This window comes from Phacochoerus africanus, chromosome 12 (assembly GCF_016906955.1).
Source record: "Phacochoerus africanus isolate WHEZ1 chromosome 12, ROS_Pafr_v1, whole genome shotgun sequence".
Classification (NCBI taxonomy): domain Eukaryota; kingdom Metazoa; phylum Chordata; class Mammalia; order Artiodactyla; family Suidae; genus Phacochoerus; species Phacochoerus africanus.
This window is the reverse complement of record NC_062555.1, coordinates 11,630,681-11,656,278: the sequence shown is the minus strand read 5'-3', so window position 1 is coordinate 11,656,278 and position 25,598 is coordinate 11,630,681. Positions and strand designations below refer to the sequence as shown.

Below are 25,598 nucleotides of genomic sequence, written 5' to 3'. Positions count from 1 at the left end.
GGTCCTCATGAGCACCCTGGATGGAGGTGCAAACAGCAGCGCATGGGCAGACGTGACCACAAGACCCTCGCGACCTGCTGGGGTGCAGCCCCCCGTGGTGGATGTGCTAGGACCCCACGCAGTCAAGGTGAGAGGCTGAGTGTCTGTCTACTCTGCAGACATAGGCATGTCCCCTGGATTGACTCTGTGTTGAACGGAGCCATCTACTGACAACACACACACACACACACACACACACACACACACGTTGTTTTAGGCATTCACTGGAGAAACTGGATTTTGGCCTTTGGCCCAAACTAGCTTGAATTCGATGTCAGTTTTTCATTTCTCCCTGTATCCCCTTAATTATATTGTCGAGATGCTTCCACTCGCCTCACACACCTGAAATACCTTGAATGCCACAATGGGATGCTTAGTGTAACCACCAAGTCAGATTTAAATAGATCAGAAAATGAGAAGCAGTAAGGAAATACGGGGGTTAGGGGGGATGGATTAGCATATTAACAAAAGTTCCAATTGCCAAGATTCTCATCTTTTGTTTTTAATGATCAAAGAATCAAAATGATGGGGGCAAAGAAATAAAAATAACGGATTGAGGGGCTATCTCAGAACGGTTCAATTATTCACTTCATTCTGCTGGGAGTGAACCCTAGAGGGCAGGATAACTACCATTGTTTTGGCTTGCAGACAAACTTCATTCAAGGGAAATTAGTGTAACCAAACAGGAGGGAGTTTTGTAGCTTAGAAGCCTCTTTTGTGTAAATACACACATGCTTCCATGGATTCAGTCTTGTACGCCTGCCAAAAGCATTGGTGCAGGAGCCTGCTCACCAGAGCACAAAACAAAGGACATTTGCATAACAGCGAAGTTCATCTGTTGAGATGATTATTGAGTCTATGTTGTGCATTCTCTCCCCACCCCCGACCGAAAGCAAACACTAGGTGATGCGAAATAGGGTAAATTGTTGAAGAAATTTAATTGAACCTACGAACGAATAGCTATTTTTAAAAGTCTGAATTAGAGGCAACATGAGATTGGTCAAAGCAACACACCAGTATATAGAATTCTTGATAGAAATGTCACAAATGCGTAGCATTCTGTTCATAAAACATCAAAAGAAAATTAACTCGAGGTGCATGGTGTACAATGTTTATTATATGAATCTCAAGAATTGCTCTTCACTCAATGGCCAAACAAAATGAGCCCAAAGAGAACCCCAAACAAACCTAGTGTGATTAATCATTCCGGAAATGACGCCTCTTTTTGATCCTAAGGGAGTTTTGCAAAACTTCGGCAATGGTACAGATCAATACGATGCGACATAAACACAGTCCCGTCACAAAGGCAAAGCTATATAATGGACATGTTTCTGCATTCTCTCTAACAAAAATTTAATAACTAGGGAAATCTGAAAAGAACAAATATTTTCAGAAAAATAATGGCTCGGTGCACAACCCTACTTGATTCAGCATCTATAAATGATGATCCAAAGTATTCAAAACAAGTTGCCTATTTTTTTTTCTTTCTTTTTTTTTTCCCCCTCTTTTGATATTGTAACCTCATCTGGGAATGAAATAATATACACAGCTTGTCATTTTAAAAAATGAAATAATGCCATTGGCAGCCACATGGATGGGCCTAGAGTTTATCATATTGAGTGAAATGAGTCAGTCAAAGGCAATTATCCTGATATCGGTTTTATGTGGAATCTAAAAAAGTGATGGAAATGAGCTTATTTGCAAAAGAGGAAAAGACTCGGAGTTCCTGTCGTGGCTCAGTGGTTAACGAATCTGACCAGGAACCATGAGGTTTCGGGTTCGATCCCTGGCCTTGCTCAGTGGGTTAAGGATCCGGCGTTGCCGTGAGCTGTGGTGTAGGTTGCAGACGCAGCTCAGATCCCGCGTTGCTGTGGCTCTGGCGTAGGCCGGTGGCTACAGCTCTGATTAGACCCCTAGCCTGGGAACCTCCATATGCCGCGGGAGCAGCCCTAGAAAAGGCAAAAAACCAAAAAAAAAAAAAAAAATAGGAAAAGACTCACAGACACAGAAAACAAACTTACGTTTACGAAAGTGGGTGGGACGGAAGGCGAGATAAATTAGGAGTTTGGGATTAAGAAATACACACTGTTATATATAAAGCAGGTAAACAATCAAGGACCTACTATACACAGGGAGCTGTACCTATCATGGAAAACAATCCAACAAAGAATATATATATATGTGTGTGTGTGTGTGTGTGTGTAACTGAATTACTGTGTTGTGCACTTGAAACTAACACAACACTGTAAATTAACTGTACTTCAGTGTGCACCGTAAAATAACCATTCATGGCTTGTGAGACCCCTAAAGTAAAGTTGGTTTTGGGGTTTTTTTTTTGTCTTTTTTTGCCTTTTTTCTAGGTCTGCTCCCGCAGCATATGGAGGTTCCCAGGCTAGGGGTTGAATCAGAGATGTAGCCGCCGGCCTACACCACAGCCACAGCAACTCGGGATCCGAGCTGCGTCTGCAAACTATACCACAGCTCACGGCAACACCGGATCCTTAACCCACTGAGCAAGGGCCAGGGATCGAACCCGCAACCTCACGGTTTCTGGTCGGATTCATTAATCATTGCGCCACAACACCGACGGGAACTCCAAAAGTAACGTTCTGATTGGCTTGAATCTCACAGGCATTCGCCAGGTCAGGAATCTAAATGATCTGAAAAGGTAATTGGGGAGTGTCTCCTGTGGTGCAGTAGGTTAAGACTCCGACTGTAGGGGCTCAGGTCGCTAGGGGGGGGTGTGTGTGTGATTCCCGTCCAGGTGCAAAAGGTTAAAAGATCTGGTGCTACCACAGTTGTGGCGTAGGTGGCTCGGAGTCTGTCCCTGGCCTGGGAACTTCCATATGCTGTGGATGCAACCATAAAATTAAAAACAAAGAATGTGTGTGCATGTATAGCTGAATCCCTTTGTTGTGCAGAAGAATATCACAACCTTGTGAATCAACTATACCTCAACAAAATTTTTAAAAATGAGAAAAATTTTAAATTAAAACATAAACATTAAAAGGTGCTTGGACTCTCCAAGCAGTGTACATTAGTGATAATTTTTAAAAATTCACGCCTTTTGGTAATTCCCACTTTAGAAATCAAAAGTTGTCAATGAAGAGAGTCATCAGGCATGTTCAGCTGAATCTAGTATTGGGTTATATATACTTATTAAAACAGGAGTTCCCATCATGGTGCTGTGGAAACGAATCTGACTAGGAACCATGACGTTGCGGGTTCGATCCCTAGCCTTGCTCAGTGGGTTAAGGATCCGGTGTTGCCGTGAGCTGTGGTGTATGTTGCAGACACGGCTTGGATCTGGCATTTCTGTGGCTGTGGTGTAGGCTGATGGCTACAGGTCCAATTAGACCCCTAGCCTGGGAACTTCCATATGCCATGAGTGCGTCCCTAAAAAGACAAAACAGACCAAAAAAAATATTGAAACAGTGTATTTATACTTCAGCATTATTGGCTCACGTTAGTTTCAAAGGATCTTGAGAAGTCAGTATCCTAGGATTACAGATTATCTGAGAAATAGGCAGTGTGATGGCAATGCAGTGATTCCCTTTTTATTTCTCATCCTAATAGTGAACGCAGAGATTTTGCGATCTTCAAATGAGTCATTACAGCAAATCTCTTCATCTCTGCAGGTAGATATCTTATTCAAGTTCTGTCTTATGAACACTCTTCTCAACTGAGTTCCAAATCCATTCACTCTCAGGCCAACAGTCTATCTCCAAGATCTGAGCTCTTTCAAATCTTGATCGGAACTCTCAGAGTATTCTGGAGCCAGAGACAGGTGTATTCCACAAGTGAGCCGAGTAGAATTGAGCTGCGATTCCATTTCTCATTTACATTCCAAGTACCAGGAGGCCCCATTAGTTTGGCCTTGACTCATTTTTCGAATCCACGGTGAAAATTACACCTCCAAAACAAATGGAATCCTATGTCCGCTCGGAAATTTTGCTGACTTTAAGCTTCTTGCCTCTTTCCGCATCCAAGCAAATCCTTTATGCTCTGAAGGAACACCACTTAAAACTTCCTTCAGCAGCACAGAAGCGAACTCCTAGAAGTTTTTAAAGTTAGCGATGATTTCCAGCCATGTAGGTAAATTTGAGTGGATGTCAGGACCTTGTTAATTATAGATTAGGGCAGTTATCCTCAAGCAGCTGTCCAACTGAGGCGTGGCAGGAACCCATTTTGTCACCAAGTGTTAGTTAAGAATATCCTCTGAAAATCTCAAGTCAGATTCTTCCTGGAAAACATTTTTTCTCTTTGATCAAAAAGAGAAATTTCCTATTTTTTTTTCCTTAGGGCCGCACCTGCGACATATAGAAGTTCCCAAGCTAGGGGTCAAGTCAGAGAAGGAGTTTCAGGCCTACAAACACAGCCACAGCAACGCTGGATCCAAGCCACATCTGCAACATATACCACAGCTCACAGCAACGTGCCGGATCCTTAACCCACTGAGCAAGGCCAGGCATCAAACCCGCATCCTCATGGATACTAGTTGGGTTCCTTCCCACTGAGCCACAGCGGGAACTCCCGAAAAGAGAAATTTTTGTTCCACCCTTTTCCACGCTAATTTTCCTATTATTCCTTTTCGACTTTGATTTTGTACAGAATTACAACAGTAAACGTCAATATATCCCTTTGTGGAAAACTTCAACTTTCAAAATAAATGTAAGCCAAGGTAACATACAGTGGCGTCAGCAGTAACCATCAGTACTGACTGAACGTGTCTCTGGCTACATGGCGTTAAGTGAATATAAGTGTAGACCCCACCGTCGAGACGCTTACAGCCTCTTTGGGAGATGAGATATGCACTCTAAATTTAAGGAACATTGCAAGGCAACAATACAGCAGATGAACCAGGATAGCAGATAAATAATTGATTTTCCAGTGCTTTTCTAATGCATATTTTTCTAGGGTCATTTTGCCCCCATAAGAGCATGAGAGGGTTAGCAGTATGTTCCTATAATACTGAGCTAGACAAGAAAAGCCATGTGAGACATGATTCCCAAACATTGCTTCTTTCTTCTGGCGCCCACGTCTGTGGCTTAAACAGGATCATCCTTTGCTTGTCTTTATTTTTTTTTCTCACTAAACTATCAACTTATTATAAAGGGATATGAAAGGATACACATCAGTAGCCAGATGAAGAGATACATGGGGCCAGGTCCCGTTTTCAAGCTTTCTGCACGTCTTTTATCTTTGAGAACAGGATACGAAGGCATAGCTTAACTGGCTGTGCTACGTTATGTGCTAGTGAGATGCAGGAACTCAGTTGTGCGTCCTCAGAAAATGCAAATACTGATTTCTGCACCACTCGCACCATCCAAAAATAAAAGAAAAAAGACGAGTGGCCTGTTTGGAAGACACACCACTAATGCAAAGCAAGGAGTTCTGATGTTTCGTTTAATTGAGTTATAAGCAGGAAAGCCTCACGTCCTGCTGCTGCCCCACAGATGCATGTGCAAGGGTGAGTTTTCTCTGTGAGTGGGCTCAGGGTCCTTCAGGCCACCCTCGGAGGAGAGGAACCGCTAAGGTGTGTGTTCGTCTGACAGCTTCAGAGAGTATCCAGATGAAAAGCCAGACCCAGGAAAGGGCATTTCGTTCAGTTCCTGGTGCACTGCTCCCTGATCCGAAGTTACTGCCTTGTGCCAAGGGCGACACGACAAGTGGGTGTTTAGAGAGCGCCTCAGCCGAAAGCAAGACGGAGCCAAATGTTAGGCGTCATGAGCTGTGGTTGCTCGGTCCCCCAGCTGTCACGCTGACGCTAGGTTTCTCTCTTGTTTCAGGTCACTTGGAACCCCCCCCTCATCCCGAACGGCGACATCCTCAGCTATGAGGTCCGCATGCCCGACCCGCAGGCCACCCTCACCAGCCTCACTTCCTCCACGTTAAGTCACGTCGTGACTCATCTGATTCCTTTCACGAACTATTCTGTCACCATCGTGGCTTGCTCAGGGGGTAACGGGCACCTCGGCGGGTGCACAGAGAGTTTACCCACCCCTGTGACCACACACCCAGCCCTGCCCCAAGGTCTGAGCCCGCTGTCTGTGATCCCACTGAGCCCATCGTATGTGGGCATTTCTTGGCAGCCGCCGTCCAGGCCCAATGGACCCAATTTGAGGTAAGAGAAAGTGACGGTGCTTTGGGATTTTATCATCATCTCTTCTCTCCAGGAAGGAAGGAAGGAGCTGCTCCTCACATATGAACTAGAAAATAGAATTAATTCCTTATTGGATATTCTTCCCTCATAACCGTCATCTCATTTCTTTTTCTTTTTTTTTAATGAAAGTATAGTTGATTTACAATGTTTTTTTCAATTTCTGTTGCACGGCAAAGTGACCCAGTCACACACAGTTCCCTGGACTGTACAGTAGGCTCCTGCCCATCCACTCCAAATACAACAGTTTGCATCCACCAACCCCTCTGCCTCTCCCCACACCGCTGGAAACTCTAAGTCTGCTCTCCTTGGCTGGGATCTGCTTCTGTTTTGCAAAAAGATCATCTGTGCCAAAGTTTAGATTCCACCAATAAATGATATCACGTGGTATTTGTCTTTTTCTTTCTGGCTGAACTTCAGTTCATACGAGAATCTCTAGTTGCATCCATGTTGCTGCAAATGCCATTAGTACAGTGGAATACTACTCAGCCATATAATTTCATATGTGTGTCTTGACTTAAATGGAACCGTCAAAGTTCATCAAGGTGCAAATACCATGATATCGTGAGGGACTAAAAACCCTTTGAAATGACAATCAGCCTCCTCTAATGATTCTCTCCCCAATCCCTCTCTCGCTTTGCAAAGTATATTTTTATTGTATGGGAAGCAAACTTGATCCATGAGACATTTGCAGAAATACGCCTGGAGATTCTAAAGCTAACGCAATAATTCTTTGGCATGTTATCATCATCTGGAAACTTGAAAGAATGCGGTCAGGGATATAGGTAAGATCAAAGAAATGAACTGTGATTCTGAAATGGCATTATAACAACTTGACCCTTTAGCTGAGAGCACGGCATTGATAACATCGCCGTTGTTTATAAAGTGTGGACGGTATAGAAGCCTTAGGAAATCATTAACATTATGAGCTTTTTGTAATTCTATTTGATGTGAAACTGGAAAATCTGGGAGAAATATAAAATGTTATCCACTTATTGAAAATAGCAAAGCGTGCATGTAGCTCATCATATCAAGTAGCTACACAAATGACCCTTGGGCCAGAGATAAAAAAAAAAAATGATTATCTGGAAAAAACTTTGTAACTGAAAATTAAGATGTTTTCCTCATGCTTACCCATACACACCGCCCACTCGTACCATAAGACAACCTGAATTTTGGTAATAACATTAGTTGAGATAATCCTGATGTTTCTGCTTGTCTTTTGCTTTAGATATGAGCTTCTGAGACGTAAAATCCAGCAACCACTTGCATCAAATCCCCCGGAAGATTTAAATCTGTGGCACAATATTTATTCAGGAACTCAGTGGTTTTATGAAGATAAGGGTCTTAGCAGGTGAGATTACAAAAACTATAAAAACAAATGCTGGCATTTAGTTCGGGGCAGGTTGAATAGTTCAAAACATCTTAGTGTCTTCATTGTGTGAGCAAGTTATCAGTTATGCAATAAAACATGTTCAATTATTATCTGTGGCATTAATCATTGAAGTGCAACAATCAGCATGTTTAATATTTGCCGTCTGAACTGCATGCTTAAAATAAGCCCTTTGAAGTCGAATTTGTACATATTTGAGCCTTAACCTATTGCCTTTGTCACAGCTCTAGCCAGACACCTAATAGCAGGATCTGGAAACACTGAAATGTCTAAACCTGGGGAAGGTTTGGGGCATTGGCAAAACGCTCGCTTTTCTAGGAAATAATTTGTGATTATTCATGGATTCAATCCACAAAAAGTATTTTGTTAACAGGCTTAGGACTTCTAGAGTTGGAAGAAATCAAGAAATGGGCAAATAGGCAACACCAGGAAAGAGTACCACGTGGGGCAATCAGGAGGCTGGGTTTGCTTTCATCCTGTGCTGCAGGACTTGCTTTGTGGCCTTCGGCGAGTCACTTCACTTCTCTGGGGTTTTTTTTCTTTTTTAATTCATACATTGATTTTTCAAGAGTCACTTTTTGCATGGCAAAGATTTTTTTTTATTTTACTTTTTGGGGGGTAGTATGGTAGAGCAAAGTGACCCAGCTGTCTGGATAGATAGATAGACAGACAGACAGACAGACAGACACACACACACACACACACACACACACACACACACTCTTTTTCTCATACTGTCTTCCATCATGTTCTATCCAAAGAGACTGGATATAGTTCCCTGTGCCATGCAGCAGGACCTCATTGCTTATCCATTCTAAATGTGTAAGTTTGCATCTACCAACCACAAATTCCCAGTCCATCCTCTTCCCTTCCCCTCCCCCTTGGCACCCATAAGTCTGTTCTCTATGTCTGTGAAGCTGTTTCTGTTCTGTACATAGGTTCATTTGTGCTACATTTTAGATTCCACATATAAGTGATATCATATGATATTTATATTTCTCTTTCTGACTGACTTCATTTAGTATGATAATCTCTAGATCCATGCATGTTGCTGCAAATGGCATTATTTCCTTTTTATGGCTGAGTAGTATTCCATTGTGTATATGTACCACATCTTTATCCATTCCTCTGTCCATGGACATTTAGGTTGTTTCCATGTCTTGACTATTGTGAATAGAGCTTCAGTGAACACTGGGCTGAATGCAGCTTTTTGAGTCATGGTTTTCTCCAGATAGATGCCCAGGAGTGGGATTGCTGCATCATATTTTGGTTGTGTATTTACTTTTTTAAGGAAACTCCATGCTGTTCTCCATGGTGATTGTACATACATTCCTCCTAACAATGCAGGAGGCTTTCCTCTTCTCCACACCGTCTCCGGCATTCATTGTTTGTAAACTTTTTGATGATGGCCATTCTGACTTGTATGAGGAGATACCTCACTATAGTTTTGATTTGCATTTCTCTAATAATTAGCAGTGTGGAACATCTTTTCATGTGTTTTTTGACTATCTGTCTTCTTTGGAGAAGTGTCTGTTTAGATCTTCTGACCATTTTTTGATTGGGTTGTTTGTTTTCAACATTGAGCTACATGAGCTGTTTGTATATTTTGGAGATGAATCCCTTGTCGGTTGCATCATTTGCAAATATTTTCTTCCATTCTGTGGGTTCTCTTTTTGTTTTCTTTATGGTTTCCTTTTGCTGTGCAAAGTTTTTTAAGTTTAATTAGGTCCCATTTATTTATTTTTGTTTTTATTTTTATTACTCTAGGAGGTCAATCCAAAAAATATTGCTATGATTTATGTCAAAGAGTGTTCTGCCTATGTTTTCCTCTAAGAGGTTCATGGTAGCCAGTCTTTTTATTCAGCAATCTCTTTTTGCTTACGATATGCTGAAAGGTACTATGATAAGGAACGTGCATAGCCCTTTTCCTCAAAATGCTCACAGTCTAGTGGAAGAAACCACACACACACACACACACACACACACACACACACACACACACACACACCAGATTCACCAGCCCCACCTGGAGAAATCATATGAAAAAGTAGCTTTGTATGATCTGTGAGCTCTAAATGCTTAAAATACAGCAATTTCCAAAATACATAGGATCTGACTTTCTAACAATACTGAATCTGATCTAGTCATTTGGCAGAAAAACAGAGTGTCTCAGAAAGTTAATTTTGTTTCTTCATAGAAGCAATGAAAACTTATTAAAGAATTAGGACCAAGGCCAAAATTTAATTCTTGAATTTTTAGTGATGCTTGTAAGGATTTTTAATGAGCAGAGTCCAAACCCAAGATTTAGGGAAGGAAATTAAATCTCCACAAAGTTGACTGAAGCATAAGCTGACATAAACAGACCGATGACAACTACTTCGTGAGAGGAAGTATACATATAACAAAATGTGCTGAGGTGATACTTTGACCAGCTTCATAATATTCAATGTCAAGGATTTTTTTTCTGTTAGGCCTTGCAAAGATTTCATTTAAATTATTCAAGTAAATCAATGTGACTTGTAACCAGCTTGTGATAAAAAATATGTGTATATATGTATGTATCTATATATATACCTTTCTAGTGTTCACAGTGAATGGTGTGACACTTCATATTGTGAAAAAGAATTTTCTAGCCTGCTACCCCTTACTTGTGAGTAAAAAAAAAAAAAAAACAAACCTAAGTGCCCTCCAGCCTAAGGGGGTTTCTCTCACGAATCTGAGGGGGGAATAAAACAAAAAAAGTGAAATGAGACCACCAGTGGGCACCCTGTGCTGTGCACGTTTTGCTGATCTTGTTTGGTAGGTGCCATCATTAACCCACCTGAGGGGTGGCAGCCAGGCTTGCTGCCCCATTGGTAGGTGAGCGACTCTCCAATTGCAGAAAAGACCAGAGCAATCAGCTCATGTTCTTGAACACCTGTGTTGCACCCCCTTCAGGACCCTACCCTTTGGCTTATGTGTGTTGACTTATTTGTTTGACTGGCTATATTTTTGGGAAGGAGAGATCATTGGATTTCAGCATCTTTAGGAAAAATATGCAATTTCCTGTTTTCCGCAGACTCACCTTTTTTTTTTTTTAATAATTTCCTTCAAAACTTAACATCTACACATATAAAGGGAATATTACACTCTTTCTTCCCATCTTAATCTGATCTCACCAACAGCTACATCTGGAATCAGTTTTTCAAATGGCACTTCTCTTGATATAAAAAGTAAAATTAAGATTCACTGGGCATCCCTTTATGCATACATTTGTGAGAGTAAGTATAAATTGAAGTCAATTTTCTTGGTCGTGCCGTCTTTTTTGGTTAGCTGTATGCTCCTAATGCATAGAAAACACACCACTTTCATCTCAAATATTATTGTATCCCAAAATTCTCATCATTCTAGTAGTTATTTTTTCCTTTCTATCTCTAAGTCTGAAGAGTTGAACTAATTATCCAGATAATTTGGTTTAAGCAAAAAATAGTTTTGTTCTTATGACGGTCTTAGGTAAGGGGTGGGATTTGGTCCGAGTTACACAGCAAGATGCCTTTTTTTGAAGTTGCTGAAAGTATTGAATTTTGCTCTGTGTGGACGCAAACTCAGTATAACTGTAGGTTTAACTCCATGTCAGTTTCTAGCTTTTCTTCTTTTATAATTCTGTGCTGAGTGGCCAAGTGAGGGTTGTTAGGGGAACCATAACTTTGAGTTTCCTGACATTTTCATCACTTGGAAAATCTGAGAAACGTGCTGTTGTCATCTGATGCTGCCGTGGTGAGTCAGGCTGGGCTTAACACAAGGGCAGCCACCTCTGTCATTTTAAGCATCAGTTCAGCCTCATGATTTTCAGCACCTCCCAAGGCTTGGTTCCTCAGTGATCAGATAAAACTGCTGTGAACCCAGTGGTGGCATGTGCTCCTTTTCGTTCTGGATTTGGCGAAAGAACAAGTTATGGGAAGTGATGGGTCTTTTTTTTCTATTTTAAGGAAAATACTGATGTGTAGATTATAATAACTTAGCTGCCATGGAGTTTGTGAAGGGAGGTATGTTCTCACTCCTAATCCATTCAATTATTTGTAAGTTCCTACAAGGATTTCTTTGTCAATGGCAAACTAGAAAGAGAACTTCCTGTGACTCCTCAAGGATCTAATTGTATTACCCTTATATGGAAGCATTCCAAATTAATAGACATCCAACTTCTTTTTTATTTTTATTTTCAAAGTTTTTTTATTAATGATTTTTATTTTTTCCATTATAGTTGGTGTACTGTGTTCTATCCATTTCTGTTGTACGACAGAGTGACCCAGTCACACATATATACACATTCTTTTTCTCACCTTATCCTCCATCGTGTTCCATCACAAGTGACTGGATAGAGTTCCCTGGGCTGTACTGCAGGATCTCATTGCTTATCTGCTCCATATGCAGTCGTTTGCATCTATGAACCCCAGCCTCCCAGTCCATCCTCATCTTCTCTTCAAAGAATGACTGGACTTGACTATTTTCAAGTTTAAATCCTTAAGAGAAATATGCTATAAAATCTAAGTGTGAGTCTCACTAATATGAGTCTCCTTTTTTTAACTTACAAAAATGCAGTGTGTCCAGCCCTCAAGAAGGACTGAGTTTCTGGGGAATGATGGTCAAACGTTCATTCTCCTTCTTTGGAATGAGATTAAATAACCTTGTATTTTAATGTTATTGTCATTGACTACTATCATAGCAAATGACATCTTCTGCTTTGCCAATATGGAAAGATTGGGTCAGCTCCCTGACGCATGTTCCTACAACCTAAACATATTCAGGTTGTAGCAAGTGAAGACGTGAGCTTTCTGCACGTGGAAGGGGAGGGGAGGGATGGCCTTGCTCCCAGGACCACCAACGCCAGGTAGGTCCTGTTGTTTTCTTCCTTAATATCATAATGCGAATAAGAGTTGCATTTGTAAGTGAAAGCCAGCTTCTGTCAACATTGGTGTACCATCTCCTAGCCATGGATTTAATTCAAAATAAGCAAAAATTTATTTCACATTTAACGTGGTCAAGTCACAGTGCTTTTCTCCATTTTTTTCCCTCTACATTTACGTCACACTGTCCTTTTCCAAGTGTTACCACATGAAAACTTACCTCCCCAAAAATGAACTTCTAAATCTATAAGGATACATTTTTTTTTCGTAAGAAGATTTTACTGCCTAATGCTTTCTTCAAAAAAAAAAAAAAAAAAACCATGAAAAGAAATCTAGTTTCTTTGTGTTTCTTTTTCATGTAGATGGCATAGTAGAACAAAGACAGAAATGATAACAAAATTATTTTAGGTGTAACATTCTGGTAGCGTAAGTATAGACAGCCACAGGACTATGACAGCTGCAAATATCATGCACAATCTAAAAAGGACCACACGGATGTGTGGTTGCCAAGGGGGAGGGGGAGAGAGTGGGGTGGACTGGGAGTTTGGTAGATGCAAACTATGACATTTAGAAGGGCCAAGCGATGAGGTCCTACCATACAGCACAGGGAACTGTGTCCAGTCACTCGTGATAGAACGTGATGGAAGAAGTATGAGAAAAAGAATGTCTATGTCTGTATGACTGGGTCACGTTGCTATACAGCAGACCTGGACAGAACGCTGTAAATCAGCTGTACTTTCATTTTTTAAAAAAAAAATTTTAAAACTTTCAAGTGCAATAATCATCACTCTTCAATTTCCAAAAGCAAAAAAATCTTCAACAGCATTTTTAGCAAAAAAAAAAAAAGTCTTTTAGCGACAAATAAGTGAGGAAAAGAAACGGTATCCACCGTCAGTGGCAAATGTAAACAACTACAGATGTAATCAGCAAAAACAGTGTTGCCTTTTTATTTGTTTGCATATTTCTTCCCACAAAGGATCTGAGGGCGTGAGGAACAGTAGGCAGTCAGGGGTTTCTCAGCTCCTCTCCTGTGCACAATTGCACCCAAGCTTATGGTGGATTGTGGCAAATCTGAGGATACGAAGAAGAGTTAGTAGAAGGTAGAACTGAATAGCCTGCATTTTTGGAAGCATGATTTATATGGGTGACAATATTGACACATGAGTTCTGTTAGGACATCAATAAAGTTGACACATTTTTAATTCTGATGAAAATAACCTGAGGCGATCTGTAGCAGCGCTGAAGAATTTTATTCGTTCCCAAAACACATCAGACCCTTTCAAGATATAAGCCTTCATACATTCTGCCCTGAAAAATACTTCTTTTTGGACAAATGTCCTCCCTGGCCCAGTTACCACCTGTCACCAATATCTAGCCCAAGTGTTATCTTCTCTGGGAAGATTTCCTGACAAGATACGGTTAAATGAGTTGTTCTATCTGATGAGGGTAGAAAGAAAACGGAATACATGAATACATATTTTAGAGGTGCTCCTTTAAACACAGATTTCTGTGGGAGTTCCCTTCGTGGCTCAGCGGTAACAAACCCGACTAGGATCAGTAAGGAGGTAGGTTCAATCCCTGGCCTCGCTCAGTGGGTTAAGGATCTGGCGTTGCTGTGAGTTACCGTGTGGGTTGCAGACACGGCTCGGGTCTTGCGATGCTGTGGCTGTGGCTATGCTGGTAGCTGTAGCTCCAATTTGATCCCTAGCCTGGGAACTTCCATATGCCCTAAAGAGCAAAGTAAAATAAAACGAAAACAAATTTCTGTAAAAAGATTATACACCCACACACTCTAGCAGGACAGACGTTACATTCATTATGTTTAGCGTCTGGCATGTTGTTAGGGCTAATATTTTTTGAATGAAATTAATGAATGAATAAGGTAACGGTGTATCAAACATAAGGGAGCACTATAATTTGTAGGATCATTTCTCTATCTGACAGGTAGATTTTTTGTGTCACTAACCATGCAAATTATACATGACCTGAAAGTTATAGGACTGAGTGCTTTTGTAGCTGTAAAGTATCCATTCATTTATTAACAAAATTATCTACTCACTAAACAGATTAAAAACTTTGTCATCTAAACAGAACCTCGTTTTCTCATTCATTTGAGGAATAACAACTGAACCTTGAAATGAGTCTCATTCCATAAATAAGATTTTAATGTATATTCTCTTTTGCAAGGGAAAATACCAGAGTCAAGTCTATTAGACAACAGAGCTTTACTGTTTTCTGTGTTAGGATGAAGGAAGGGGCTGGAGAATGGTGTCAAGCAAATTAATCATTTGGGGAATAACTGTGGTAACAGCCTCGTATCGCTCAGTTGAGCTTCAAACTGTTGTTTTTGCGGGATGCAGTTTAGATGCAACGCAAGTTCTCATTTACTTTGCAGATTTCAAACGCTGTTTCTTACAGGGTTTGAAATGGTACATTTTTCAAGACATACCTAAGAGGCACAATTAGTATTTAGGGAAGAAATTGATTGATATATGTGTTTTGCATGAGCCTATGATGTCACTGATGGAACATTTTTCTTTTAAAAGTATTCTCTTACTAACTAAATGGACATCCTGTTTGCCATCAAAAACCAACACCTAAGGCCATCCAAAAAACAACATACTAGAGCGAAGGAACAGAACGCTTTAAGCAAACAGATATAGTCTTTTTTGATATGAAGTGGTGAAATACATACCAACCCACGTAGTCAGAGGCATGTATATTTCCTGACAAAGGTTAGGTTTCAGATGTAATGAGAATAGTATATTTTAGCATTTCGTCTCAGAGGGCTCAAGATCTTACTTCCTTTAAATTTTAACTTAACCGTGAAAATTAAAGAAAATGCAAAATACCAATGCATGACATCAAATGAGATACCTACTGAGTTCTCAACTCAATAAAATAATGAATAGTAGAAATAATGAGGAATTCACATTGTGGCTCAGCTAGTTAAAGACCCAACATAGTGTCCATGAGGATGCAGGTTTGATCCCTGGCCTCACTCAGTGGGTTAAGGATCCGGTGTTGCCACAAGCTGCGTCTCGGATTCAGTATTGTGATTCCTGTGGTGTAGGCCTCAGCTGCAGCTCTGATTTGACCCCTAGCCTGGGAAATTCCATATGCTGCAGGTGTGGCTATAACAAAGAAAAAAAAAATAGAATTGAATAAACCAGAGGCCCACCTAAACCTTTTAGCAAGTTGTGTGGCCTCAGCCAAAGCCACTAACTTGTCTGCATCTCAGGTTTCTTCACTGTAAAATGTAGCACATATTTTGTTATTTAAAGCAGATAAGCTTTAAAGTCACCTCTCACTCTAAACTGTTACTATTACAATTAGCCCTGCGTATCTTTGCATTCTGTACCTAGGATTTAGCCAAGTGCAAATCCAAAATATTCAGAAGAAGAAACCCAAGAAAGTTCTGAAAAGCAAAACTTAAATTTACCGTATGACTGCAACTAGTTACATAGCCTTTACGTTGTTTTTACAACTGTTTACATAGCATTTACATTATATTGGGTATTGTAAGTAATCTAGAAATGACTTAAGATATAGGAAAATGTGCATAGCTTACATGCAAATAATACTGTGCCATTTTATAGAAGGGACTTGAGCATCTTTGGACTTTGGTATCCATGGGAGTCCTAGAGTGGGTCCCCTACAGACACCAAGGTGCAATTGTAGCTTGAAATCAGGTATTCCAATCATATGTACCTACGTGGCCTCAGTTTCTTCCATGCAGACATAAATTATACATTTCACCATACCTAAATCATGATGATGTAGCTTAAAGTATCACAGGAAGAACTAAGGCCCCACACTGGAACTGATGTACAACTTACCATTTTAGTGCCACCTGACGTTTCTCATTCCACTTGTGGAAAAGAACCACGAAAATGGTACCCTGGTAAAGCCATAAAGGTGACTAGATGGATCCTGGCCTCAACACGGGGAAAAAACCTTCAACTATTGTAGCAGGAATCAGCCATCGGACTCTGGCTTCATCTCTTTTAAGCCATTTTGAGAAGGAAAACACCATTAAAAGTGCTTTTACCCGGGAAGAGAGCCAATGATGTCAAGGTCGCGGTTCAGTTGCCGTGAGAGCCGTTAGCTTTGTTGCATTGGACTGGCACAAACTTAACCCTGACTCCCCATCCTTCAAATTCATCCTAGTGGTCACAAAGGAAATGTGGTGAGACCGTTGGGATGCACATGCAAAAATCTATCCCCCTTGCCAGAAAAAGAACTCAAAGGTCAAGCACCAGTGCTGTGGCATCGTCCAGCCATGGCTGGATTCGGTTGCCATGGTGTTTGTTGTTGTTATCGTCATCCTCACCAGCACTGTGATGCTCTCCGAGGTGCATCCTGGTTAGAAGAACAGGCTCTGGAATCAGACTGTCTAGGTTTGAGCGTGCAACTCTCCCACTTAACAGCTCAATGGCTTCAACAAGCTCTGTGAGCCTTATTTTCCTCATTAGCAAAACAGGTATTCTAATCATACGTTGAATAATGAGAAATTCTTTATTGATGTATAGTTGACTTATAATAGTGTGTTAATTTCTGCTGAATTAGTGAAGTGATTCAGTTATACACACACACACACACACACACACACCCTCTTTTTTAATATATTCTTTGCCACGTGGTTTCTCGTAGGACATCGACTGTAGTTCTCTGCTACACAGGAGGTCCTTGCTGTTTGTCCCTTCCAGGGACAGTAGCTTACATCTCCCAACCCCAACCTCCCTCTGCATTCCTCCCCCAACCCCTCCCCCTTGGCAGCCACATGTTTGTCTTCCTTGTCTCTGCGTCTATTTCTGTTTTATAGATAGGTTCATTTGTGGCAATATTATATTCCACAGATAAGTGACATCATATGGTATTTTTGTCTTTTCCTTTCTGACTTACTTCACTGAGTATGGTAATCTCTAGTTGCATCCATGTCCTTGCAAATGGCATTCATTGTTTCCTTCTCTTCATGGCTGAGTAGTAGTCCATTCGACACTCATTTGTCCACACTATACATACTACACATGTTCCATATACATAAACCACATCTTCTTTATCCATTCGTCGGTCAGTGAACATTTAGGTTATTTCCCTGTCTTGGCTGTTGTAAATAGTGCTATTATGGAGTTCCCGTCGTGGCTCAGGGGTTAACGAATCCAATTAGGAACCATGAGGTTGTGGGTTCGATCCCTGGCCTTGCTCAGTAGGTTAAGGATCTGGCGTTGCCGTGAGCTGTGGTGTAGGTCACAGACGTGGCTCGGATCTGGGATTGCTGTGGCTGTGGTGTAGGCAGGCAGCAACAGCTGCGATTAGACCCCTAGCCTGGGAACCTCCATATGCTGCAGGTGCAGCCCTAGAAAAGACAAAAAAAAATAGTGCTATTATGAACATAGGGGTGCGTGTATCTTTTTAAATTAGGTTTGTCTATACCCAGGAGTGGGATTGCTGGATCATAGGGTAGCTCTATCCTTAATTTTCTGAGGAACCTCCATACTTTTTTCCATACTGGCTGTACGTGTGGAATAATGAGCTAATAAATATAGAAAACTCCTGCCCATATTGAGTACTCAGTAAATACCATTGTTATCTTTCAGCTGTCATTCTCTTGTGGGGATTTATTAGCACTTGCAAAAAAGCATATGTATTGCTTTCCTTGGGCTATTGTAAACTCACTGGGTAGCTTAAAACCAGAGAAATATATTCTCTTGCAGTTCTGGAAGTTAAACGTTCAAAGTCAAGGCACGGCCAGGAGCCTCTCCTCCAAAAGCTCTAGCGAACCATTGTTCTTTCCCTCTTCCAGCTTCTGGGGGCCCCAGCTGTTCCTCAGCCTCCTGCAGCCGAACGCTGACTTCTGCACTCACCTTCACCTGGCCGTGTTCTCCCTGCGTGTGTCTGTGTCTCTGTCGCAACTGTCCCTCTTCCTTCTTTTGTAAAGACATCATTCCATTGGATTCAGGGCTCTCCCAAACCTAGTGTGAACTCAACTTGATTATGTCTGCAAAGACACTCTGTGCAGCTAAGGTCATGCTCACAGGTACTATAGGGTTCAGACTTAAATACATCTTTGGGGCGGGGGGGAGACACAGTTCAGCCCACTACAGCTTCCAAAGTAGAAATAAAAGAAGAAAAGAAAGGCACAAGGGGAGGTGGTAAAGCAGAGAGAGATGTCGTGGATCCGAAGCTAGTATTTATTTGGGGGAAACAGATCATAAATAGCCTCAAATAAATCACCAGGTCTACCTATAGCTACCGTAGAGGAGCCACACTTTAAATGGGGCTGGGTCCAAAGCCCACAAAAATACCTTCAGGCCGTGAGTGAGAAACAAAGTAAGATAAGCAGACTTCTTCTGCCTGGGTGGTGGCAGACTGCCGTGAGACTCCTGACATAATTTTGGCGATGTCATTTAGCACAGTCCTGCAAACAGCACCCTCCCTTCGTTGTCATGACTAATAAGGTGTCACATCTTGAGACAGATTCCACAGGCCCTGCTTTGGATGGGAGGCCTCCTTGTGCTCTATTAAACCCCAAGCAGGTGATGATCTGAGACCAGCGTTTGCCCTCAGAGCTGGATGCCCCTCCACCCCCGCCCCGTGTGGAGGCGGGGGTGGGGGGCACATGTGTTATATCATCTGTTTAAGCAAGTTCTTTCCATTGTCCAATCAAAGCCAGATGACGTCTATAAATTGCATTTTCCTACCCAGGCAGTTTGACCCAAAAAAGAAAGCCTGATAAGTCTAATGCCTGGGAAAAAAAAAAAAAAAAAGAGGAATGTGTTTTTAGCCCATCATTGACTTAATATATGACTGAGAAAGTCCCTCATGTCACATCACCAGGTCCAGTTTTCTCCTCCTGAAAAGCAGTGTTCAGCTTCCACTTTGTCGATTTCAGTAAATATGTTCTCACAATGGCAAAGCGCAGCTCACCGTAGCAAAACCCTCAGCAGGTGGATGTTGTATGCGTGGGTCACACTTTTACGATTTAATTTCGGGGTTTATCTATCTGCCAATGAGATTATGAGAAGGAAGCACAGGTATAGGAAGAAAACGGTGATGAGCGATTCTGATATTTGAAAATGGATGAGTTTCTCCAAAGAAGAGCATAAAACTCTCCGGATCAAATGCAGATAGAAGGCTGGCAGGTTGCCAGATGTGTAATTGCATCTGGAATTGAGCTGTAATCCTCACCACTTCTGAAAACAATAAGGATGAGAAAACGATAAACCCCATTTGTTTTAAATAGTAGTATTTGCTTAGCATTTCGAAGAAAACATTTTCTTAACACATTGGTTAGGGCTCACATGGTACAAAAATCACGCTGTTTCTGTGCAGGGAGCACAAAGAAGAACCTGCATTGGCGGGGGGAGAAAATGGTTTTTTCTGGGTGGGGGGCACCTGTATTTTGTGAGGAGAAAGAAAATGTATCCTGTTTTCTGGAAAGAGAAATTTGTATTTGAATTTTTGAAAAACCACCTTTTAGGTTTACAACGTACGGGTACAAGGTCTTTGTACACAACAGTGTGGGCTTCACATCCAGCCAAGAAGCCACCGTGAGGACGTTGGCCGGGCGTCCAGAGAGAGGAGCAAACCTCACAGCAGTTGTTCTTAACCACACGGCCATAGACGTGAGATGGGCTACACCAAGTAAGTAAGCTTCTTAGGGCTTTATTCCCCCTCCCGTATTAGTACCAAAATGAGTTAAAGTGGACACGTTAAAAAATGACAGCAACAGGAGTTCCCGTCGTGGCGCAGTGGTTAACGGAATCCGACTAGGAACCATGAGGTTGCGGGTTCGATCCCTGGCCTTGCTCTGTGGGTTAACGATCCGGCGTTGCCGTGAGCTGTGGTGTAGGTTGCAGACAAGGCTCAGATCCGCGTTGCTGTGGCTCTGGCGTAGGCCGGTGGCTACAGCTCCAATTCGACCCCGAGCCTGGGAACCTTCATGTGCCATGGGAGCGGCCCTAGAAAAGACAAAAAAAAAAAAAAAAGCAGCAACCAAAAGCCAAGTTCCTGTGCTGTTCTTTTTCAAGAGAAGCAGTCTCCCCCTCCTCGTCCATCCTTCTTGGGCTTTCTCTTCCTGCTTCCATTTCCTTCTGCAGCATAAAGCTTGTTTCTGTCACACCAGCCAGTTGTGCTAGAACTGTCCATGGACCAGTTTGGTACCAGGTAGTACTGTGTACTTTTCTCCGGAGACCTCTGCCCCCCCCCCGCCCCCCCATCGTGTTATCATCACTTACATTAGCAAGAACATGCATCAGGATTGCTGGGATGTGATGCATTTTTGCAAGTACATCATCTGCAGCCCTGGCGACAGGCAGGATTCCAGCTTGATACAGGAACAGGGAGTCTGGACACCATCTCTGGACTTGCTTCAATAATGCCAGGTCTCAACCTGGGCCCCTTCAGAGCACGACTTTACAGGCCGTGAGATGAGCTCAAGAGAGATCGAATCTGTTCCTGGAACTAAATTCAGGTTTGACGACTCGCCACTCAACAGCCAATAAATGTAGGGGCAAGCTTTGATAGAGAAGAAGGATACTTTATACCGAAAAGCCAGCAGTCTGGGGAAGCTGGTAGGCTTACAGCCAGAGACCGACTCCCAAGATTCTGCTCAGCCAGGACAATTTTTAAAGGGAAAATTCATTAAGGTGGGAGGCCAGATCTTTGCGATTTGTTTCCATTGCATCCAGGCCTGGGGACCTCCCCTGTCTTCCTTGGGATGTTGTCTCGCTCAGCTGGTCTGCCTGCACATTTACTAAGGGGATGCTGGGGGGAGAGGGTCGGCCATTCTTTAACTACCTAATTCTTCATCTTTATCCCTTCCAACCCAGGAAAGGAATCAACAGGTTAGGTAAGGTGTCATGTCTATTTAGAATGGATGAGCACAGGTCTTACTGTATAGCACAGGGAACCATATCCAGTCTCTTGGGATAGACCGTGATAGAAGATAATAAGAAAGGGAGTGTGTGTGTGTGTGTGTGTGTGTGTGTGTGTGAGACTGGGTCACTTTGCTGTACAACAGAAAATGGCGCAACACTGCACATCAACTACGCTTCCATTAAAATTTTTAAAAAATTTTAAAAAACAAAAAGCAGAAATAGGGAGCTAAGTTAAATGTGGCTTAATGATCTCATCTTTATGATTAAGAACTAAGGAAAACAGGGATGAGCAAACAAAAAAGAAGCAACAGAGCTGCTTACATTCCTGCAACCTTAGAATCTGGCTGGTGAGTCGAGTTGCATGAAAGAGCTGATCTGTTTATTTGTAGTGCTCCATTATCACAATCCGAAAAAAACCAAGACTGAATCCCTCGTGGAACAAGGTATTAGAATCCTTCTTAAAAGCATCACTTGAGTTCTGGCCAAGAGTTGAATCAAAACTTGCTAGAATATTATCGAATATCTAGAAATATCTGATTTGGAAGTCCCCAATTAAAGTGGTTGCTTTAGGAAAGTAAATTGCATCCGCTAGGATAACCACCTACTAGTATATAAAAAGATAGACAATGACTCCTGGCTGAGCAATAGCAACCTCGTGATTTTATTTCAACCTTTGAATTTGGTGACAGCCTAAAGAGAGAAATGCTCCTGTTTCATTTAGAACATCTAAGTGAGTTTGCCCCTGTTACGTTATCAGTTGTGAATTAAAACCAGAATTACGTGACATTACCTGTAAATTAAAATCCACACCGGTTCTGTTGATCCATGTTGCCCCTAAATAACCCGTTTTTACAAAAGACCATCGCTTGAGGGTGTTTATAAGGTTGCAGATTTCTAAGGATCTGCATCACCTCTATTGGAATCTCTTAAAGCATTTACATGAAAGACTGTAAGTTAATTGATGCTGTGATTCCCCTCCGAGACACCCCTGGGAAAGGGAAAAAATACAAGGTTTTTATCTGGAGATGGATTTTTATGGATACTATGTTGTCACTCACCTTCCTCTTCCTATGTCACCCTTACCACCTGATTCATCTCAAAAGCCTCCTTGTAAAGGTGGGTGTCTCCCCCCGATCTGACATTTGAATATTTCTGTGAAGTTCCAGCGGCTGCGTGTTCACCACTATAGGTCTTTTATGTTATAATTGCCTGCCTGAAGTAAGCGTGCTTATAAAAACTGACAAACCTAATAGGTCTGAGGCAGCGCACTGAAGTTTCATTACCTTGGTAAATCTGAACCTCTGACCTTCAGGATGTAGGTAATGCAACATGCTGTTATTTCCATTCATACCTTGGAAATTTTTCAGATAACTATTTGTGAGCACAAAGGTTAACTCTCAGAAGAGGGTCAGCTCTGTGCGAGCGTGTTGCTTTATCATTTTCTTCCTCCATGCCACCTGCTATCCTAAGTAAATTAACTAGTCACTCCGCTGTGAGGGCCACGCAGTTTTACTTTCCATTGCTTTCTTGATTTGTAGGCTAAAACTGGCACGTGGTCTAACATACTAAAAGGCACAAAAGGATAGGTTGAAAGTCGTGAATAAACGTAGGAATATTTGCTTATTAAAACCCATAACAGGGGCGTTCCCTTACGGCGCAGTGGGTTAAGAAGATGGTATTGTCACTGCAGTGGCTTGGGTCCCCGCTGTGGTGCAGGCTCAGTCGCTGGCCTGGGAACTTCCACATGCAGAGGTTGTGGCAAAAAATAATAAAATATCATGTAATTTTAAAAATATATTCTGGGCATTCCCGTTGTGGTTCAGCAGTAACAAACCTGGCTAGTACCCATGAGGATGCAGGTTCGATCCCTGGCCTCCCTCAGTGGGTTAAGGATCCGGCATTGCCATGAGCTGCAGTGTAGGTCGAGAAGGTGGCTCAGATCCCACGTTGCTGTGGCTGTGGTGTAGGCCAGCAGCTGCAGCGCCTTTTCAACCCTTAGTCTGGAAATGTCCACATGCCACAGGTGTGGCTTGAAAAAGAAAAATACATAATATATATACATACATATACATATATATATACACACACATATACATATATATACGCATATATATATATACACACATATACATATATATACACACACATATACTTACATACACACACATATACTTACATACACACACACACACACACACACACACACATATATATTCTTTCTTAACTGTGAAATGACCCTCCACATGGAAACACCATTTTGGTAGAAAAATACCTCTGGTAAATGTTTACCAATCACAGATTAACAGGCATAAGGTATTAAAATTTCAGAAGCACCCATTTTAAAGGTTTGCAGCATCGCTAGGTGAGGTCATGTGAGGAAAAGGCCTCTTTGCATCTCTTCAGTTCATTTTTAAGGCAAACATTGCAAACTGGCAGCCCAGGGGCCATACTTCCCTCCACGCCCTCCATGCATGCCTGAATGTTTTTCTTGCAGTACATGAAAAAATAATAATATTTTGCTCATATTTAAACATCAAAGGATTGCACATAAAGATGATGATTTGGGGATTGGTTTGAAACACCCAGTGATTGGGTGAAATTATTCCCATATTGCTGAAGGGAAAATATCAGCAGGCAAGTGGCTTAACCTTTATACAGGCTACAGCCTTCCCAGCTTCTCTATAGAGATGTTCTTAGCCTCACTTTATACAATAAAAGGAAGTAATTCGACCTAAATGAAATACCGTGAGGATAGATGATATTCGTGGGAAGCATCACATTTTTATGAGAACAGGGACATACACGCCTTCACTTGAATTACTGATACAGCCCTAGGAGTTAGAAACTTAGTCAAAATTGCAGTGAGTGGCACTTCTCAGACCCACGCTTAGAGCTCAGGCATCCCATTTTCGGCGCTTTCTCAGGCATCGGGCCTTAATGGTTATTAGCACTTTGTCAAGAGTGATTTAGTGTCAGCCTGCCCATTTCGACTGCTCACTCTAAAATAAACGGTGAAAAATGCCCACGAGGGACTGAATGCGGGAGAGAGGCAGTGCCTCTCCTGAGGTCTCCTCGCTAACGAGGTCATCATGGCCAGACAAGAGCGAGCGAACACTGGAGGAAGGACGAGAGGAAGGCCTTGAAAAAGAGGAAGTGGAAAAACTCACCCACGTGCCGCCCACCTGTCAGGAGCTCCCGCCCACTCTCAGCTGTTCATACAGTCCTCCTCGTCCATCTCTCTCCTTCCTCTTTTTTCCCCCCATCTTTCCTCTTTCTGGTTCATCTTTTCCTGCCCTCCCTCTCTTTCCTTTCCTTCCTTCCTCCCACAGATATTTGACCTTTTTGGTCCTGAAATACCTCACTGAACTCTCGGGAAAATGCATCAAGTGTGAAGGCATCACCATTAAAAGAGTAAGTTTACATTCATACAAAAACGCATCTGCCTCATCTTGCTCTCTTAGCCAGAAACCACCAGATTTTGCAGCTAGAAGGATTTCTGACTTTGAATTTATCTTGTTCAGATGGCCATACATATAAATAATTCCAAATCTCACCTCTTTTAAAAGCACCCACTGTTATCAGCTAACCTTGTTCTTCTGCTTCCCCTCCCATCACTTCCCGTTGCTACCAAAGCAAACAGACTGGATTTGCCTTTCCCACTGGCCTCCCTCCTATTCGCTCGTGCACCTGTTGTAACCTGAGCTTCTTCCCTCGCGCCTACTGACGTGGTCCTCTTTAAGTTATTCTCATAATGGCTGAACCAGTGCTGTCTTGTCAGTGCCATGCTGGTCTCTGGTAGGGGACCCCTTCTTGCTCAGACGCTCCCCACTGCATCACCAACTACGCATGCTCTAGATAAAGAGTTTTTCAGCATTCGTCCTGTGTGTTTTTCACACTCTATAAACTCTCTGGTTGGTGATTCCATCTATTGTCACTGTTTGAAATTCTCCTAACTAGAAAAATGTCAAAACTCTATGAAGACATATAAAGGAATGATTGTTAGAACTGGCTTTGGGATCAAGGAAGCTTCAGTGTGAGTTCCAGTTGCAATACTTTCTAGCACGATGACCTAAAACAAGCTACTTAACTTCACTATAGCCTAGTTTTCTAATTCAAAATATGGGATTCTATATATATTATAGAATATATATTCTATATGTTACACATATAAATGTTACATATATTGTGTATATATGTTCTATATGTTACATGTTATATATAAATGTTATATATATTCCATA

At 41.8% G+C, this 25,598-nt stretch overlaps 1 protein-coding gene across 1 annotated transcript in view; it reads left to right on the top strand.

Annotated features, from left to right (window-relative positions):
• The window catches only part of USH2A (usherin), an 811,661-nt gene that overhangs the window by 510,966 nt on the left and 275,097 nt on the right, over window positions 1-25,598 (top strand). Inside the window, exons 40-43 of the mRNA XM_047754984.1 lie at window positions 1-127; window positions 5,829-6,163; window positions 7,431-7,553; window positions 19,959-20,122. The exon at window positions 1-127 is cut by the window's left edge and continues 502 nt beyond it. Coding sequence (XP_047610940.1) covers window positions 1-127; window positions 5,829-6,163; window positions 7,431-7,553; window positions 19,959-20,122 — 749 coding nt within the window. The remainder of the gene's footprint in view (window positions 128-5,828; window positions 6,164-7,430; window positions 7,554-19,958; window positions 20,123-25,598) is intronic.